Source organism: Ornithorhynchus anatinus, chromosome 3 (genome assembly GCF_004115215.2).
Source record: "Ornithorhynchus anatinus isolate Pmale09 chromosome 3, mOrnAna1.pri.v4, whole genome shotgun sequence".
NCBI lineage: Eukaryota > Metazoa > Chordata > Mammalia > Monotremata > Ornithorhynchidae > Ornithorhynchus > Ornithorhynchus anatinus.
In genome coordinates this window covers 7,468,408-7,482,695 of record NC_041730.1, presented here as the reverse complement: position 1 = coordinate 7,482,695, position 14,288 = coordinate 7,468,408, and the positions used below count along the sequence as shown (strand labels likewise).

Sequence of the window (14,288 nt, the reverse complement as noted above, 5' to 3'; positions counted from 1 at the left end):
TGAATATCAGTGTGTAAAATTCAAGCGATTTTTTTTTGGGGGTGCCAGTCTGGCAACTGGCTAAACTGGAAAATACACTCACCTTTTCAAACCTTCGGAATCCTGGAGGGCGGAGGGGGGTGTTTTCTGAAATCACATCTCCTCCAGGAAGCCTTCCCTGATTAACTTCTAATCTCCCGTTTTATCTTTCTCCTACTGCCAGTTCAGCACATCCGAGCCACCCGGCACTTAGATACTCACGACCTCCAGGGGCGTTTTTATTACATATCTTAAATCTCCTATTAGTTAACCACTAACTAATATATGAAGCCCCTTTTCCCTTTCCTCTGATCTGTAATTTATTTCGGTGTCTGCCGCCCTGCCGCATTGTAGACCCGAGGGCAGAAAATGTGTGTCTTCCTTCTGTTCCCTCTCTGAGCGCTAAATCCAGTATTTTGCACATGACAGCTTCCCGGGGTTTGTAACTAAAGACGATTTTACCTGGAGCAGTGGGGAGATCTGACACACAACCCCCAACCCCCAATACACACACCCTCCAAACACACACACACACACACACACCCCACGACCACCTTAGAACTAACTTGCTTTTAGGTTGCCCTCCTGGTTTATTGACTCCTTTGCTTAATCTTGTTCGCTTTTCAATGTTATCAACATTTTTGATCGGTTTACCCCGACCTGGATCGTGAGTTCCATGTGAGATAGTGACTGTGTCCGATCTGCAGTCCTGAGTTTGCATCCACCCCAGTGCTTAGTGCAGTGCTTGTCTCATGGATTTCCAGCTGTGACATGAAGCCACTGTTTTCTCTAGTGGCTTTTGGAACCGGACTCTCCATCTCACTCATTCCTGGTCTCTGCCAAGGCCTTAGAACAGGACTTAAAGGAGCTATGTTTGTCAGCGGGACTAAAAAGATCCGTCAGATGTAAACGCCTTAAGGGTTGGGATTGAGAAGCGGCACCGTTTAGTGGATAGAGCACGGGCCTGGGAGTCAGGAGGACCTGGGTTCTAATCCCGACTCTGCCCTTGTCTATTGTGCGACTTTGAGCAAGTCACTTCACTTCTCTGTGCCTCCGTTCCCTCAACTGGAAAATGGGAGTTGCCTGGGAGCCCTTTGTGGGACAGGGACTATGTCACACCTGATTACCTTGTATCTCCTCCAGCGCTTAGTACTGTGCCTGATACACAGTAAGCATTTAACAAGTACCACAATTAATTATTCATTATTTCTATGAACCAGTGAATTCTCCCAAACGTTTAGCACAGAATAAGTGCTCAATAGATACTATTGTTTGAGAAATACTCTTACTAGTTGTCCCTAAATGTGCTACAGTGGTGTTTGTTTCAGTGTGTGAGTAATGTAAGAGTTGTGTATCTCGGGGTGGGGGAGTGTCTCGGGGAAGAGTGGGTCAAGGTTGGGGGACGGTGTCTCAGGGAAAGAGTATTTGGGGGTGGCGTCTCAGGGAAAGAATAGGTAGAGGCTAGGAAAAAGAGTATCTCGGTCAGTCAATCTTATATATTGAGCGCTTACTGTGTGCAGAGGACTGTACTAAGCACTTGGGAGAGGACAATAGTACAATATCTCGGGATGAAAGTGAGGTTTCAAAATGTAAACTGGAGTCTATAAAATCCTTGTGGTGAGGGATCGCGTCCACCAACCATTATATTGTACTTTACCAAGTGTTTATTGCGGTGCTCGGCACATAGTAAGGGCTCAGTAAATACTACTGATCGATCGAGCTGCCTCTCTCGGCCATTCTGGATTTATATCTGGTCCAAGCGGCGACTTTCTGGCTCGGTCCAATAATGGCATTTATTGGCAGTGTCGATATGCACCTGGGAGGGTACAAATACAAAAGACTTGACCTTCTTGGCCTACAAAAGACCTTCCCTGCCCACAACGGGCTTGTCTAGAGGACAAGCTCAGAAGTCGGAGCCAGCAAATAGCTGCTTGGAACCAGTAAGGAACGCCACGGGGAGAAGAAGAAAAAGCGTCCATACTCACAAATCCAAATTTTCTCCCCCCCTCCTCCGCCCCCCGTCCCGTCACATCCGGTGATTCCCTAACTCTCCCACCAAGGGGGGGCAACCCAAGAAATAAGCCCGCCCTTGGGGACACCCCTTGGGATAATAATGATGGTATTTGTTAAGCGCTTACTATGTGCCAAGCACTGTTCTAAGCGCTGGGGGGATACAAGTTAATCAGGTTGTCCCAGGTGGGGCTCGCAGCGTGGCTCAGTGGAAAGAGCCCGGGCTTGGGAGTCAGAGGTCATGGGTTCGAATCCCGGCCCTGCCACCTGTCAGCTGTGTGACTGTGGGCAAGTCACTTCACTTCTCTGTTCCTCAGTTCCCTCATCTCTAAAGTGGGGATTAAGACTGTGAGTCTCACGTGGGACAACCTTATAACTCTGTATCTACCCCAGCGTTTAGAACAGTGCTCTGCACATAGTAAGCGCTTAACGAATACCAAAGTTATTATTATTATTATTATTATTCATCCCCTATCTGCTTTGAGGCGATGCCTTAATAATAATGAATAATTATGGTTTTTGTTAACCTTAACTCCTTTAGACCACGAGGGGGCGGTGCTGGGTCCGAAATGCCCGGTCTCCATTAATAATAATAATAATAATAATGTTGGTATTTGTTAAGCGCTTACTATGTGCAGAGCACTGTTCTAAGCGCTGGGGCAGATACAGGGTAATCAGGTTGTCCCACGCTGGGCTCACAGTCTTCACCCCCCTTTCACAGATGAGGTAACTGAAGCACAGAGAAGTTAAATGGCTTGCCCAAGGACCCACAGCAGACTAGTAGCGGAGTCGGAATTAGAACTCACGTCCCCTGACTCCCAAGCCCGTGCTCTTTGCACTAAGGCACGCTGCTTCTCCAAATATTGATGCCTGTTTACTTGAAGTGATGTCTCTCCAGAATGTGCGCCCTTTGTGGGCAGGGATTGTCTCTCTTTATTACTGCAGTGTACTTTCCAAGCGCTTGGTACAGTGCTCTGCACACAGTAAGCGCTCAATAAATACGGTTGAATGGATGAATGAATTAATTAATTATCCGTGGTGCTGTGGCGGCGGGAAGGGGGTTGCTGATCTTCTCGGGGAACGTTGTTCGACCCAGTTTCCCACTTTGGAATCCCTTCTCTCCCCTGCTTTATTTTCCTTGGAGGTGGAAGTTTTGCCGTCTTTCCCCAACAAGCTGCCAGAGCAGCTGGGAAAAAGGGGGCTTCTCCCTCCCTCCCTCCCCCTCCCCACCTCCACATCGCCGGAAAGGGCCGAAAGGCCGAGCGAGTTATGAATCCCGTGTACCTAGGTGCCGGGTGTACACGCCACAGGGCCGCCAGGACGGTCCGGATTGGTGGCCGCTGCCCCCCAACTCTCATTGCTAGAATAAGTTGCCGACCCACTCCTGGAGGGTCATGGTTCAGGTCACCACCCTTGCTCCTTCCCCAGACCCCCAGCCCCCCAAAGCTGGCCAGAGCAGATAAAAATAAGCTCCGAGAGGGGTGGGCCCGGAAAGGGAGGGGACCCAGTGGCCCCTCCTGCCAGTGGGCTGGCACGGGGGCTCCCACTGCCCAGCTGGACCTCGCCGTGCCAAAGGAGGTCTTGGGGGCATGCAGGAGGGCAAAAGGGGGTGGTGGAGACTTAGTCTTGACCATCCACGGCCCTGTGCATGGTACCAGACCAGATCAGCATGGAAACCAGTGGCTTCTCGCCCTAGCCCCGGGTTTAGCTTTTTCCCTCTGTCTTCTCACTTCCTGCTGCCCAACATACAGAGGGTCGCTGGGGGGTGGAGGGGGAGGGGGTCTGGAAGGGTCCCCGGGGCGTTCAGCCCCGCCCCTCCACCCCTGGGCACCTACACACTGGGCCGCTGGTGCGGCTTGGGCCTCCCAGAGCAGCTGGGCTTGGTGTGATCGCACCCGCACACATACAAACATATACACACCCAGGCGCACTGTGCACACAGGACAGAAGCTGTGGTCGCACCGTGTGCCTGTTTCGTACACACAGCACAGATGGTGCGATCGCACATTGTGTATCCAGCTCCGGCTGCGCGGCCGCGATGTGCCGGGGGGGGACCCCCTCCCGTCCCCCCTCGGTGTGTACACCTCTCAGGCCAGGCCTTCGGTGGGGGTCTCCAGACGGGGCTGGGGGTGGGGAGGGGTGGGGCGAGGGGGAGGGACGGGTCGGGCGGTTACCAAGGTTGACGGTGAGCTTCATCTGGCCGCCGTCCAGCTCGAGGCGCAGCGTGTCGGCCGACTCCTTGGAGGTGGTGGCCATCATGAGGCCGTAGGCACGCTGGGACATGAAGCGCAGGGACACGTCCTCCGCCTCCGTGTGCATGGCCCCCGGCAGCATGATCTTCATGTACATGGAACCGTCGTAGCTGAGCACGGTCGCCTCTGTGCCGGCGGAGGTGGACAGAGATAATAATAATGATGGTCTTTGTTAAGCGCTTCCTATGTGCCACACACTGTTCTAAGCGCTGGGGTAGATACAAGGTCATCAGGTTGTCCCACGTGGGGCTCACAGTCTTCATTTTTCAGAAGAGGTCACTGAGGCCCAGAGAAGGTAGGTGACTTGCCCTGAGTCACACAGGTGCAAGTGGCGGAGCCGGGATTAGAACCCACGACCTGTGACTCCCAAGCCCGGGCTGTAGCCACTGAAGCACGCTGCTTTTCGTGCAGATAGAGATGCTGGGGGCGATGCCGGTGGGCAGACAGGCAGAGTTGGGGGGCAGAGGGGATGGGAAAAGTGGTCAGCAGCGGGGGGCGTCAGGGGAACGGGGATGATGATGATGATAATAATAATAACAATGCCATTTGTTAAGCGCTTACTATGTGCCAAGCACTGTTTTAAGCGCTGGGGGAAATATAAGGTAATCAGGTTGCCTCACGTGGGGCTCACAACCTTTAATCCCCATTTTCCAGATGAAGTAACTGAGGCACAGAGAAGCAACGCAACTTGCCCAAAGCCACACAGCTGACAAGTGGGGGAGCCGGGATTAGAACCCACGACCTCCGACTCCTAAACCCGGGCTCCTTCTACTAAGCCGCCCTGCTTCTCGTGCGGATGATGATGGTATTTGTTAAGCGTTATGTGCCAGGCACCGTTCTAAACCCTGGGCCGGGGGCACCGTGGGGGCAGAGTTGGAGATGGTGGGGGTCTCCCCGAGGCAGTAGGAGGGACTGGGGACGGTGCGGGGTCACCTCGAGGAGGGACGTTGCCTGAGGTCGGTGAGGGGGCCGGGGGGCTGGTAAACCCCGGAGGGCGCGGGGGCCGTACGGGGGAGGGGAGAGCTTGGCCCGGTGCGGGGGAAAGGGGTGTCTGCGGAGAATTCGGGGCGGGGATGGGGTGTGAGGGCGGAACTTGGCCGGGTGCGGGACCGGTGCGAGGGACGATAATAATAATAATAATGATGGTCTTTGTTAAGCGCTTCCTGTGTGCCAAGCACTGTTCTAAGCGCTGGGGTAGATGCAAGGTTGTCCCACGCGGGGCTCACAGTCTTGACCCCCATTTTCCAGATGAGGTCACTTGAGGTCCAGAGAAGTCTACAGGCTTGTCCAAGGTCACACAGCAGGCTAGTGGCGGAGCTGGGAGGAGAACCCATGACCTTTTGGGGGAAGCAGCGTGGCTCAGTGGAAAGAGGCCGGGCTTGGGAGTCAGACGTCATGGGTTCAAATCCCGGCTCTGCCATTTATCAGCTGTGTGACTGTGGGCAAGTCACTTCACTTCTCTGTGCCTCAGTTACCTCATCTGTAAAATGGGGATTAAGACTGTGAGCCTCATGTGGGACAATCTGATGTCCCTGCATCTACCCCAGCGCTTAGTACAGTGCTCTGCACATAGTAAGCGCTTAACAAATACCAACATTATTATTATTATTATTTTTACTGCCAGGCCTGGGCTCTTTCCACTAAGGTGGCGGGGGGAGGCGGGGTTGATGGGGGGTGGGGGCTATGGGGCGTGCGGGGCTCACCTCTGTCGCAGACCGGGCCCAAAAAGCCGGTCCCCACGCAGTCACAGACGAAGCGGTTCCATCCCTCGCGGCAGAGCCCCCCGTTGCGGCAGGGCGCCGCCCCGCACTGCTTCAGGGTCTCCCGGGAGCAGAAGGGCGCGACGCCCACCGCCCCCTGGGCCTCGGCCAGGCCCCGCAGGTCACGGCTGCGGCCGTCGATGAACAGGTCCCGGACACAGCCCACGTAGCCGGCCCGCAGAGCCGCCGTCCACACCTCCGGGGGCAGCGGCTGGTCAGGCCGGACGCCCTCCGGGAGGCCCCCCAGGTACAGCTCGCTCTCCAGGTCCAGGATCTCGCTCTCCCCGCTGGCCAGGAACGGGGTGCTGCGGCTGTTGACCGAGATGGAGCCTGCGGGAGGGGGCGGGGGGGCGGCCGGGATGGAATGAGAACGATGGTAGTCGTTAAGCGCTTACTTCGTGTCCGGGACCGTTCTGAGCGCTGGGGTGGAGACGGGGCAATCGGGTTGTCCCACACGGGGGTCACATCTTTGTCCCCATTTGACAGAAGAGGGAATGGAGATGCAGAGAAGCCAAGTGACTTGCCCCAGGTCGCAAGTGGCCAAGCTGGGATTAGAACCCATGAACACCATGGGGGCTGAGCTCCCCAAAATCACTCCTCCTCCTTCTCCATCCACACACCCCCCCGCCCCCGGCTCTCAACCCCCTCTTCTACTTTCTCATCCTTCCCAGCAGTATCTTCAGAGGCGATGGCCTCCCTCCTCTCAAGTGCTTCAGACCCCATTCCTTCTCATCTTATAAAAACTCTCACCCCTTCCCTCCTCCCCTCCTTAGCTTCCATCTTCAACCGCTCACTCTCCAACGGCTCCTTCCCCTCTGCCTTCAAACATGCCCGCGTCTCCACCATCCTAAAAAAACCCTCTCTCGACCCCACTGCCCCTTCCAGTTATCGCCCTATCTCCCTCCTAACCTTCCTTTCCAAACTCCTAGAGCGAGTCGTCTACACTCGCTGCCTCGGATTCCTCAACTCCCCTCCGATCGGGCTTCCGTCCCCTCCGCTCCACCGAAACTGCCCTTTCAAAGGTCACTAATGATCTCCTTCTTGCCAAATCCAATGGCTCCGACTGTATCTGAATCCTTCTTGACCTCTCAGCTGCCTTTGACACTGTCGACCAGCCCCTTCTTCTCAATACATTATCCAACCTTGGCCTCACAGACTCCGTCCTCTCCTGGTTCTCCTCTTATCTCCCTGGCCGTTCATTCTCAGTCTCCTTCATGGGCTCCTCCTCCTCCCATCCCCTAACTGTAGGGGTTCCTCGAGGGTCATTTCTTGGTGCCTTTTTGTTCTCCATCTATACTCACTCCCTTGGTGAACTCATTAGCTCCCACGGCTTCGTCACCTCTGCACGGATGACACCAAAATCTACATCTCCTCCCCTGTTCTCTCTCCCTCCCTCCTGGCTCGTATCTCGTCCTGCCTTCGGACATCTCCACCTGGATGCCCAACCGCCACCTAAAACTCAAGGTGTCCAAGACTGAGCTCCTTATCTTCCCTCCCAAACCCTGTCCTCTCCCTGACTTTCCCATCACCGTGGACGGCACTACCATCCTTCCCATCTCACAAGCCCACAACCTTGATTCCGCTCTCTCATTCACCCCACACATCCAATCTGTCACCAAAACCTGCCGGTTTCACCTTCATAACATCGCCAAGATCTGCCCTTTCCTCTCCGTCCAAACCGCTACCTTGTTGGTACAATCTCTCATCATATCCCGACAGGATTATTGCATCAGCCTCCTTACCGATCTCCCATCCTCCTGTCTCTCCCCGCTTCAGTCTATACTTCACTTGGCTGCCTGGATTATCTTCCTACAGAAACGCTCTGGGCATGTCACTCCCCTCCTTAAAAATCTCCAGTGGTTGCCTATCAACCTTCACATGAAGTAAAAACTCCTCACTATTGGCCTCAAAGCTGTCCATTACCTGGCCCCCTCCTACCTCACCTCCCTTCTCTCCTTCTCCAGCCCAGCCCGCACACTCCACTCCTCTGCCGCTAACCTCCTCACTGAGTCTCTTTTCGCCTGTACCACCGTCGAACGCTGGTCCACATTCTACCTCTGGCCTGGAAAGCTCTCCCTCCTCACGTCCGCCAAATTAGCTCTCTTCCCCTCTTCAAAGCCCTACTGGGAGCTTACCTCCTCCAGGAGGCCTTCCCAGACTGAGCCCCCTTTTCCTCTGCTCCTCTTCCCCTCCCCATCACCCCTACTCCCTCCCTCTGCTCTACCCCCTTCCCCGCCCCACAGCACTTGTGTCTATTTGTACATATTTATTACTCTACTTATTGTATTAATGATGTGTAGAGATCTATTATTCTATTTATCTATTTTGATGCTATTTTGTGCCTGTCTACTTGTTTTGTTTTATTTTCTGTCTCCCCCTTCCTGACTGTGAGCCCCTTGTTGGGTAGGGATTGTCTCTATCTGTTGCCGAATTGTACTTCCCAAGCACTTAGTACAGTGCTCTGCACACAGTAAGCGCTCAATAAATACGATTGAATGAATGAATGAATGAATGAATGAATGACCTCTGACTCCCAAGCCCAGGCTCTTGCCACTGAGCCACGCTGCTTCTGGACGGAAAGCCAGGCCGGGGGAGAGCGCCCAGTCAGGACCGGCCGAGGGAGAATAGGCCGATGGAGAAGCAGAGAGAGGCAGAGGAAGAGACACAGATGTAGATAGAAACCAAGAGAGAGAGAGAACCAGAAGAAACATCCAGTCCAGCCCCCCGTCTCTGAGGCTGATGATAACGATTACTACGGTATTGGTTAAGCACTTACTATGTGCCAGGCACCATACTAAGTGCCGAGATGGATACAAACAAATTGGGTTGGACACAGTCCCTGTCCTACATGGGGCTCACAGTCTCAATCCCCATTTTACTAGAGGAGGGAACTGTGGCACAGAGAAGTGAAGCAACTTGCCAAAGGTCACACAGCAGACAAGTGGAGAAGCTGGGATTAGAACCCATGACCTTCTGACTCCCAGGACTGTGCTCTATCCACTACACCATATATATATATAAATGTATATAATGAAGATTATGAGCCTTAGATGAGCCAGGGACTGCACCCAGCCCAATTATCTTGTATCTAGCCTTCTGACTCCCAGGCCCGTGTTCGATCCGCTAGGCCACGCTGCTTCAGAGAAGGAAGAAACCTCCCAGCAAGAGAAATTACAACCACTACGGGACACGAGCCCTCAATCTTCTGATCCGGAATCAGTCGATTTATAAATTGGTCCACGGGGTCGTGTGGCAACAGATGGTTTGCCTTGGGTTTCTTAAATAATAATGTTGGTATTTGTTAAGCGCTTACTATGTGCAGAGCACTGTTCTAAGCGCTGGGGTAGACACAGGGGAATCAGGTCGTCCCACATGGGGCTCACAGTCTTAATCCCCATTTTACAGATAAGGTAACTGAGGCACAGAGAAGTTAAGTGACTTGCTCACAGTCACACAGCTGACAAAGCTCTGAGAGGGGAGGAGGGGAGCTTCATAAGCAATCAACTAATCAATGGTATTTATTGAATACCTTCTGAGGGCTCTGTACTATGATCGCAAGAGAATAGGGTGATTGATTCAATCCCCGGTCAAGAAAGTTATTCTTAGCAGCTACCTGGAGTCCCCCCTTTTCTTTTCTTTTTTTTAAAATGGTATTTGTTAAGTGCTTGCTATGTGCCAGACACTCTACTAAGCACTGGTATAGATACAAGCTAAACAGGTTGGATGCAGTCCTTCTCCCACATGGGGAGAAGCAGTGTGGTCTAGTGGATAGAGCAAAGACCTGGAAGTCAGAAGGTTCTAATCCCAGCTCTGATACTTGTCTGCTGTGTGGCCTTGGGCAAGTCACTTCACTTCTCTGTGTCTCACTTATCTGTAATACGGGGGTTGAGGCTGTGAGCCCCACATGGGACAGGGACTGTGACCTGCTTGATTTGCTAGTATCCACACCAGTGCTTTGGTATAGTGCTTGGCACATAGTAAGCACTTAACAAATACTATTATTATTACTTTGTATCTACCTCAGCGCTTAGTACAGTGCCTTGCACATAGTAAGCGCTTAACAAATACCATAATTAAATTACTAATAATAGTAATCCCCATTTTACAGATGAGGTAACTGAGGCACAGAGAAGCAAAGTGACTTGCCCAAAGTTTCACAGTAGACAAGTGGCAGAGCTGGGATTAGAACCCAGGTCTTTCAGTCTCCCAGGCCCATATTCTAGCCAGTAATAATAATAATAATATAATAATGTTGGCATTTGTTAAGAGCTTACTATGTGCAGAGCACTGTTCTAAGCGTTGGAGTAGATACAGGGCAATCAGGTTGTCCCACGTGAGGCTCTTAGTCTTCATCCCCATTTTACAGATGAGGTAACTGAGGCACAGAGAAGTTAAGTGGCTTGCCCACAGTCACACAGCTGACAAGTGGCAGAGCAGGGATTCGAAACCGTGACCTCTGACTCCCAAGCCCATGCCCTTTCCACTGAATCATGTTGCCAGTAAGTGAGGCTGCTTCCCTCCTGCTTTAATTGACACTCCTTTCCCCTTGTGCAGTCCTTGGATGGGCAAACAGCTGGCTGGCAGAGGAGGCAGTGTGGCCCAAAGGAAAGAGCAAGGGCCTGGGAGTCAGGAGAGTCCCAGGCTCTAACCCCAGCTCTGTCACTGTCTTGCTGGGTGACCTCGGACAAATCACTTAACCTTTCTGTGCCTCAGTGGCTGGCAGAGGAGGCAGTGTGGCCCATAGGAAGGAGCAAGGGCCTGGGAGTCAGGAGAGATCCAGGCTCTAATGCCAGCTCTGTCACTGGTTTGCTGGATGATCGTGGACAAATCACTTAACCATTCTGTGTTTCAGTTTCCCCCAGCATAAAATAGGGCTAGAAACCCTACCCTCCCTTGTATGAGGGGGGACAGGCACTGTCTTCAGTATGATTAAATTTTATCCATATGCAGAACTGGCATAGTGAGCACTTAATAAAAACCAAAAATATCATGATTATCGACTGCATAAAACCCTTCATGCTCTTAGAGATGGGTTTGGTCTTCCCTTAGCCTTCCTGTCTTCAGGTTCAACACCCTGAAGGAGAAGTAAAGGAGAAAGATGGGGAGGGGAAAGGGGAAGAGAAGAGGAAAGGTGGGAAAGAAAAGAGGGACAAGTGAAGGGGAGTTGGGAGAGAAGAAAGAAGTGGAGAGAACGAAGGGTAGATGGAGGGGCAGTGGAGAGGGATTGGGAAGGTCGGGGGCAGAAGAGAGGGATGGAGGAGGTTGGGGGCAGGAGGCAGTGGAGAGGGGTGAGGGAGGCAGGGGGACAGGGGTAGTGGAGAGGGATGGAGGAGATGGAGAGCGGAGGAGGACAGGACCCGCGAGGCGCAAGAGACCAGGAATCAGAGGAGAGGAGTGAAGAGGAAGAAGAGAGCTGAGAGGCAGTGGGGGCGGGGAGGGGCTGGGAGGAGGAAGGGGCCAGGGCCCCGCTGACCTTTGCGGCCATCCCTCTGGAAGTCCACGTGGCACCACTCGCCGTCATTGACCTTGCGGTTAGACGCCCGCAGCTTGATGCCCCCGGAGCCCATGTCCAGCAGCAGATAGAGGTGCCCGTCCAGCAGCTCCATGGCAAAGTAGTCCGCCCGCTGGGTCAGGCCGGGACCCCCGGGACCCCCCGCCCGCCGGCCCTGGCTGAACAGCAGCAGCCCGTTGGGTTCGGTCGTGCGGAAGTCGAGCGAGACGGAGCCCGTGCGCTTGGCGCTCCAGCGGGGCAACGCCACGAAGGCCTCGGGGCTCTCGAAGGTCACCGGGTCCAGGGCGGCCACGTCCTCGCAGCGGAAGGACAGGTCCCCCTGCAGCTTCATCTTCGGGTCCCCCTCCCGAGCCAGGCGGGACAGCTCCAGCTTGAAGTCATTGTTCTTGTAGACCACCTGCGGGAAGCACCCCTAGGTCAGGAGCGGGAGTGGGGACGGGGGCGGCCAACGGGAGACCTAGTGGGGCTGGGGAGGGAATGTGTCTACAGTGGCCAGTGCTTAGTACAGTGCCTGGCACATAGTAAGCACTTAACGGTTACCATGATTATTCCTATCATCACCGACTCTTACGTTACACTCTCCCAAGTGCTTAGTACAAAGTAAGCACTCAATAAGTATCAATGATTGATTGACAGATTGATTGGGATGAGAGGATCCGGGGTTCTGAGGAGGAATGCCTCCTTGCTTCCAGTCCGGAGCAGAGGGGCACGGGGAAGTCTGAAGAAGTGATCTCCAATCTGGCAGTCAGTCAATCGTATTTACTGAGCACTTACTGTGTGTAAAGCGCTGTACTAAGCGCTTGGGAGAATACAATACAACAGTAAGTCACATTCCCTGCCCACAATGATCTTACTGGAAGAACGAGGGAAGAGGCCTCAGAGGACCTTGGGAGCCATGTGGGAGGCTCCTAGCTCTGATAGAACAGGAATGAAGCTGGAGGTGTGGAGTGCGGCAGTGTGGTCTAGTGGAAAGAGCACAGGACTGAGTGCCTGGAGACTCCGGGGTCTAATCCAGGCTCTGCCACATGCCTGCTGGGTGACCTTGGGCTAGTAACTTTATTTCTTTGGGCCTCAGTTGCCTCACCTGTAAAATGGGGACTCAATACCTGTTCTCCCTTCTCATAATAATCATCGTACTTGTTAAGTGCTTACTGCGTGTCAAGCACTGTTCTAAGCACTGGGGTAGATACAAGTTAATCAGGTTGGACACAGTCCCTGTCCCAGATGGGGCTCACCCTCTTAATCCCCATTTTACTAATGAGGTAACTGAGGCCCAGAGAAGTGAAGTGACTTGCCCAAGGTCACCCAGCAGGCATGTGGCAGAGCCTGGATTAGAAGCCAGATCCTTCTGACTCCCAGGCCCGTGCCCTATCCCCTAAGATGTTCTGCTCTCCTTAGATTAGGAGCCCTGTGTGGGACAGGGGCTGAGTTCAATCTGATTATTCTGTATCTATCCTAGTGTTTAGCACAGTGCTTAATCCATAGAAAGTGCCTGACAAATACAGCAATTATTACTTTTATTGTGAGACGGGCCCCTGATGTGACTCCCCGGGGAATGGGGGACGGGAGCCAAGCGGCCATACTGGTAGTTGTCCTCCTGGGCCACGTCAGCCCCTCCCCAGACCCGGCCGCCACTCACATCCTTGAGGCAGCCCATGAAGTTGTTGCTGACCGGGGAGCCGGGCAGGTCGGCGGTGTTGGGGCTGCCCCCGATGTAGAAGAAGTCGTCGGAGCCCAGCATCGTGTAGTCTTCCTGAGTGTAGCCTGTGGTGGTCAGGATCCCGTCCACCGAGATGGTCACCTGTCCAGCCCAGGGAGGGAGGGCGGGGAGACAAGGAGACAACCCGACATCAACCCCTGTGAGGAGCCAGGGACTGGGCAGGGGAAGGACCAAGGATATGGGGGCGGGGGGCCCCATTTTTATGTCTGCTTGTCTCAGAGGGTACAGCGGGGGGGAGGGGAGAGGGACACTGGGGTGGGGAGGGGAGGCACAAGATTTGATGGTTTCTGTGGCGGAGGAGAGGCCGAGGCTAAACTGTGTGTGATACAGATGGGGAGGGGCTGCTGGATTGTTGGGGGCCCAGCAGTCACAGGCCCTGCCGAGGATGGGGGAGGGGGCAGAATCAACTCAGGCCTGGGAGGTGGGGGGTGGGAGGCAGGGCTCAGGGGCTACCAGCTCCCATCCCCCAGGGCAGAGAACACAGGCCAGGGGTGGGGGTCGGAGGGCGGGGGAGTTGGGAGGGTGATGACTTCCCCACTCTGCTCATGCAGGGCCCGGGGCTCTCCACCGTATTAGAGACACCCCCCATAGGGGGCCCTTCAACCTTTGAGGGCGGTGCTCCGATCCCCTGGGTGCCTGGCCCTCCGGGTGAGAAGAGCAGCCCCGTCCCCCATCCCCAAGGGGAGTCTTAGGTTCGAGAGACAACCAGAGAGAAGCAGCATGGCATAATGGATAGACCACTGGCCTGGGAGCTCCATCACTTGTCTGCTGTGTGACCCTGAAGTCACTTCACTTCTCTGGGCCTCAGTTACCTCATCTGTAAAATGGGGATTGAGACTGTGAGCCCCATGAGGGACAGGGACTGTGTCCACCCCAATTTACCCAGCGCTTGGTACAGTACCTGGCACATAGTAATAATAATGATTACTATTATTATCCTGGGTCCAACCCCAGCGGGGACAAAAGTCTCCAGGACTGAACCTGTCTTCCCCGCTTCCCTTCCTGGGCTGTTGTGC

General features: G+C 53.9%; 1 protein-coding gene across 33 annotated transcripts in view; it reads right to left on the bottom strand.

The window, feature by feature from the left end:
- The window catches only part of NRXN2 (neurexin 2), a 176,888-nt gene that overhangs the window by 116,737 nt on the left and 45,863 nt on the right, over positions 1 to 14,288 (bottom strand). For all 33 annotated transcript variants that reach the window (XM_039911367.1, XM_029061746.1, XM_029061768.1 and 30 more), the window contains 4 exons: positions 13,192 to 13,353; positions 11,514 to 11,949; positions 5,984 to 6,370; positions 4,203 to 4,406 (listed from right to left, as the gene is read on the bottom strand). In XM_039911367.1, coding sequence (XP_039767301.1) covers positions 4,203 to 4,406; positions 5,984 to 6,370; positions 11,514 to 11,949; positions 13,192 to 13,353 — 1,189 coding nt within the window. The remainder of the gene's footprint in view (positions 1 to 4,202; positions 4,407 to 5,983; positions 6,371 to 11,513; positions 11,950 to 13,191; positions 13,354 to 14,288) is intronic.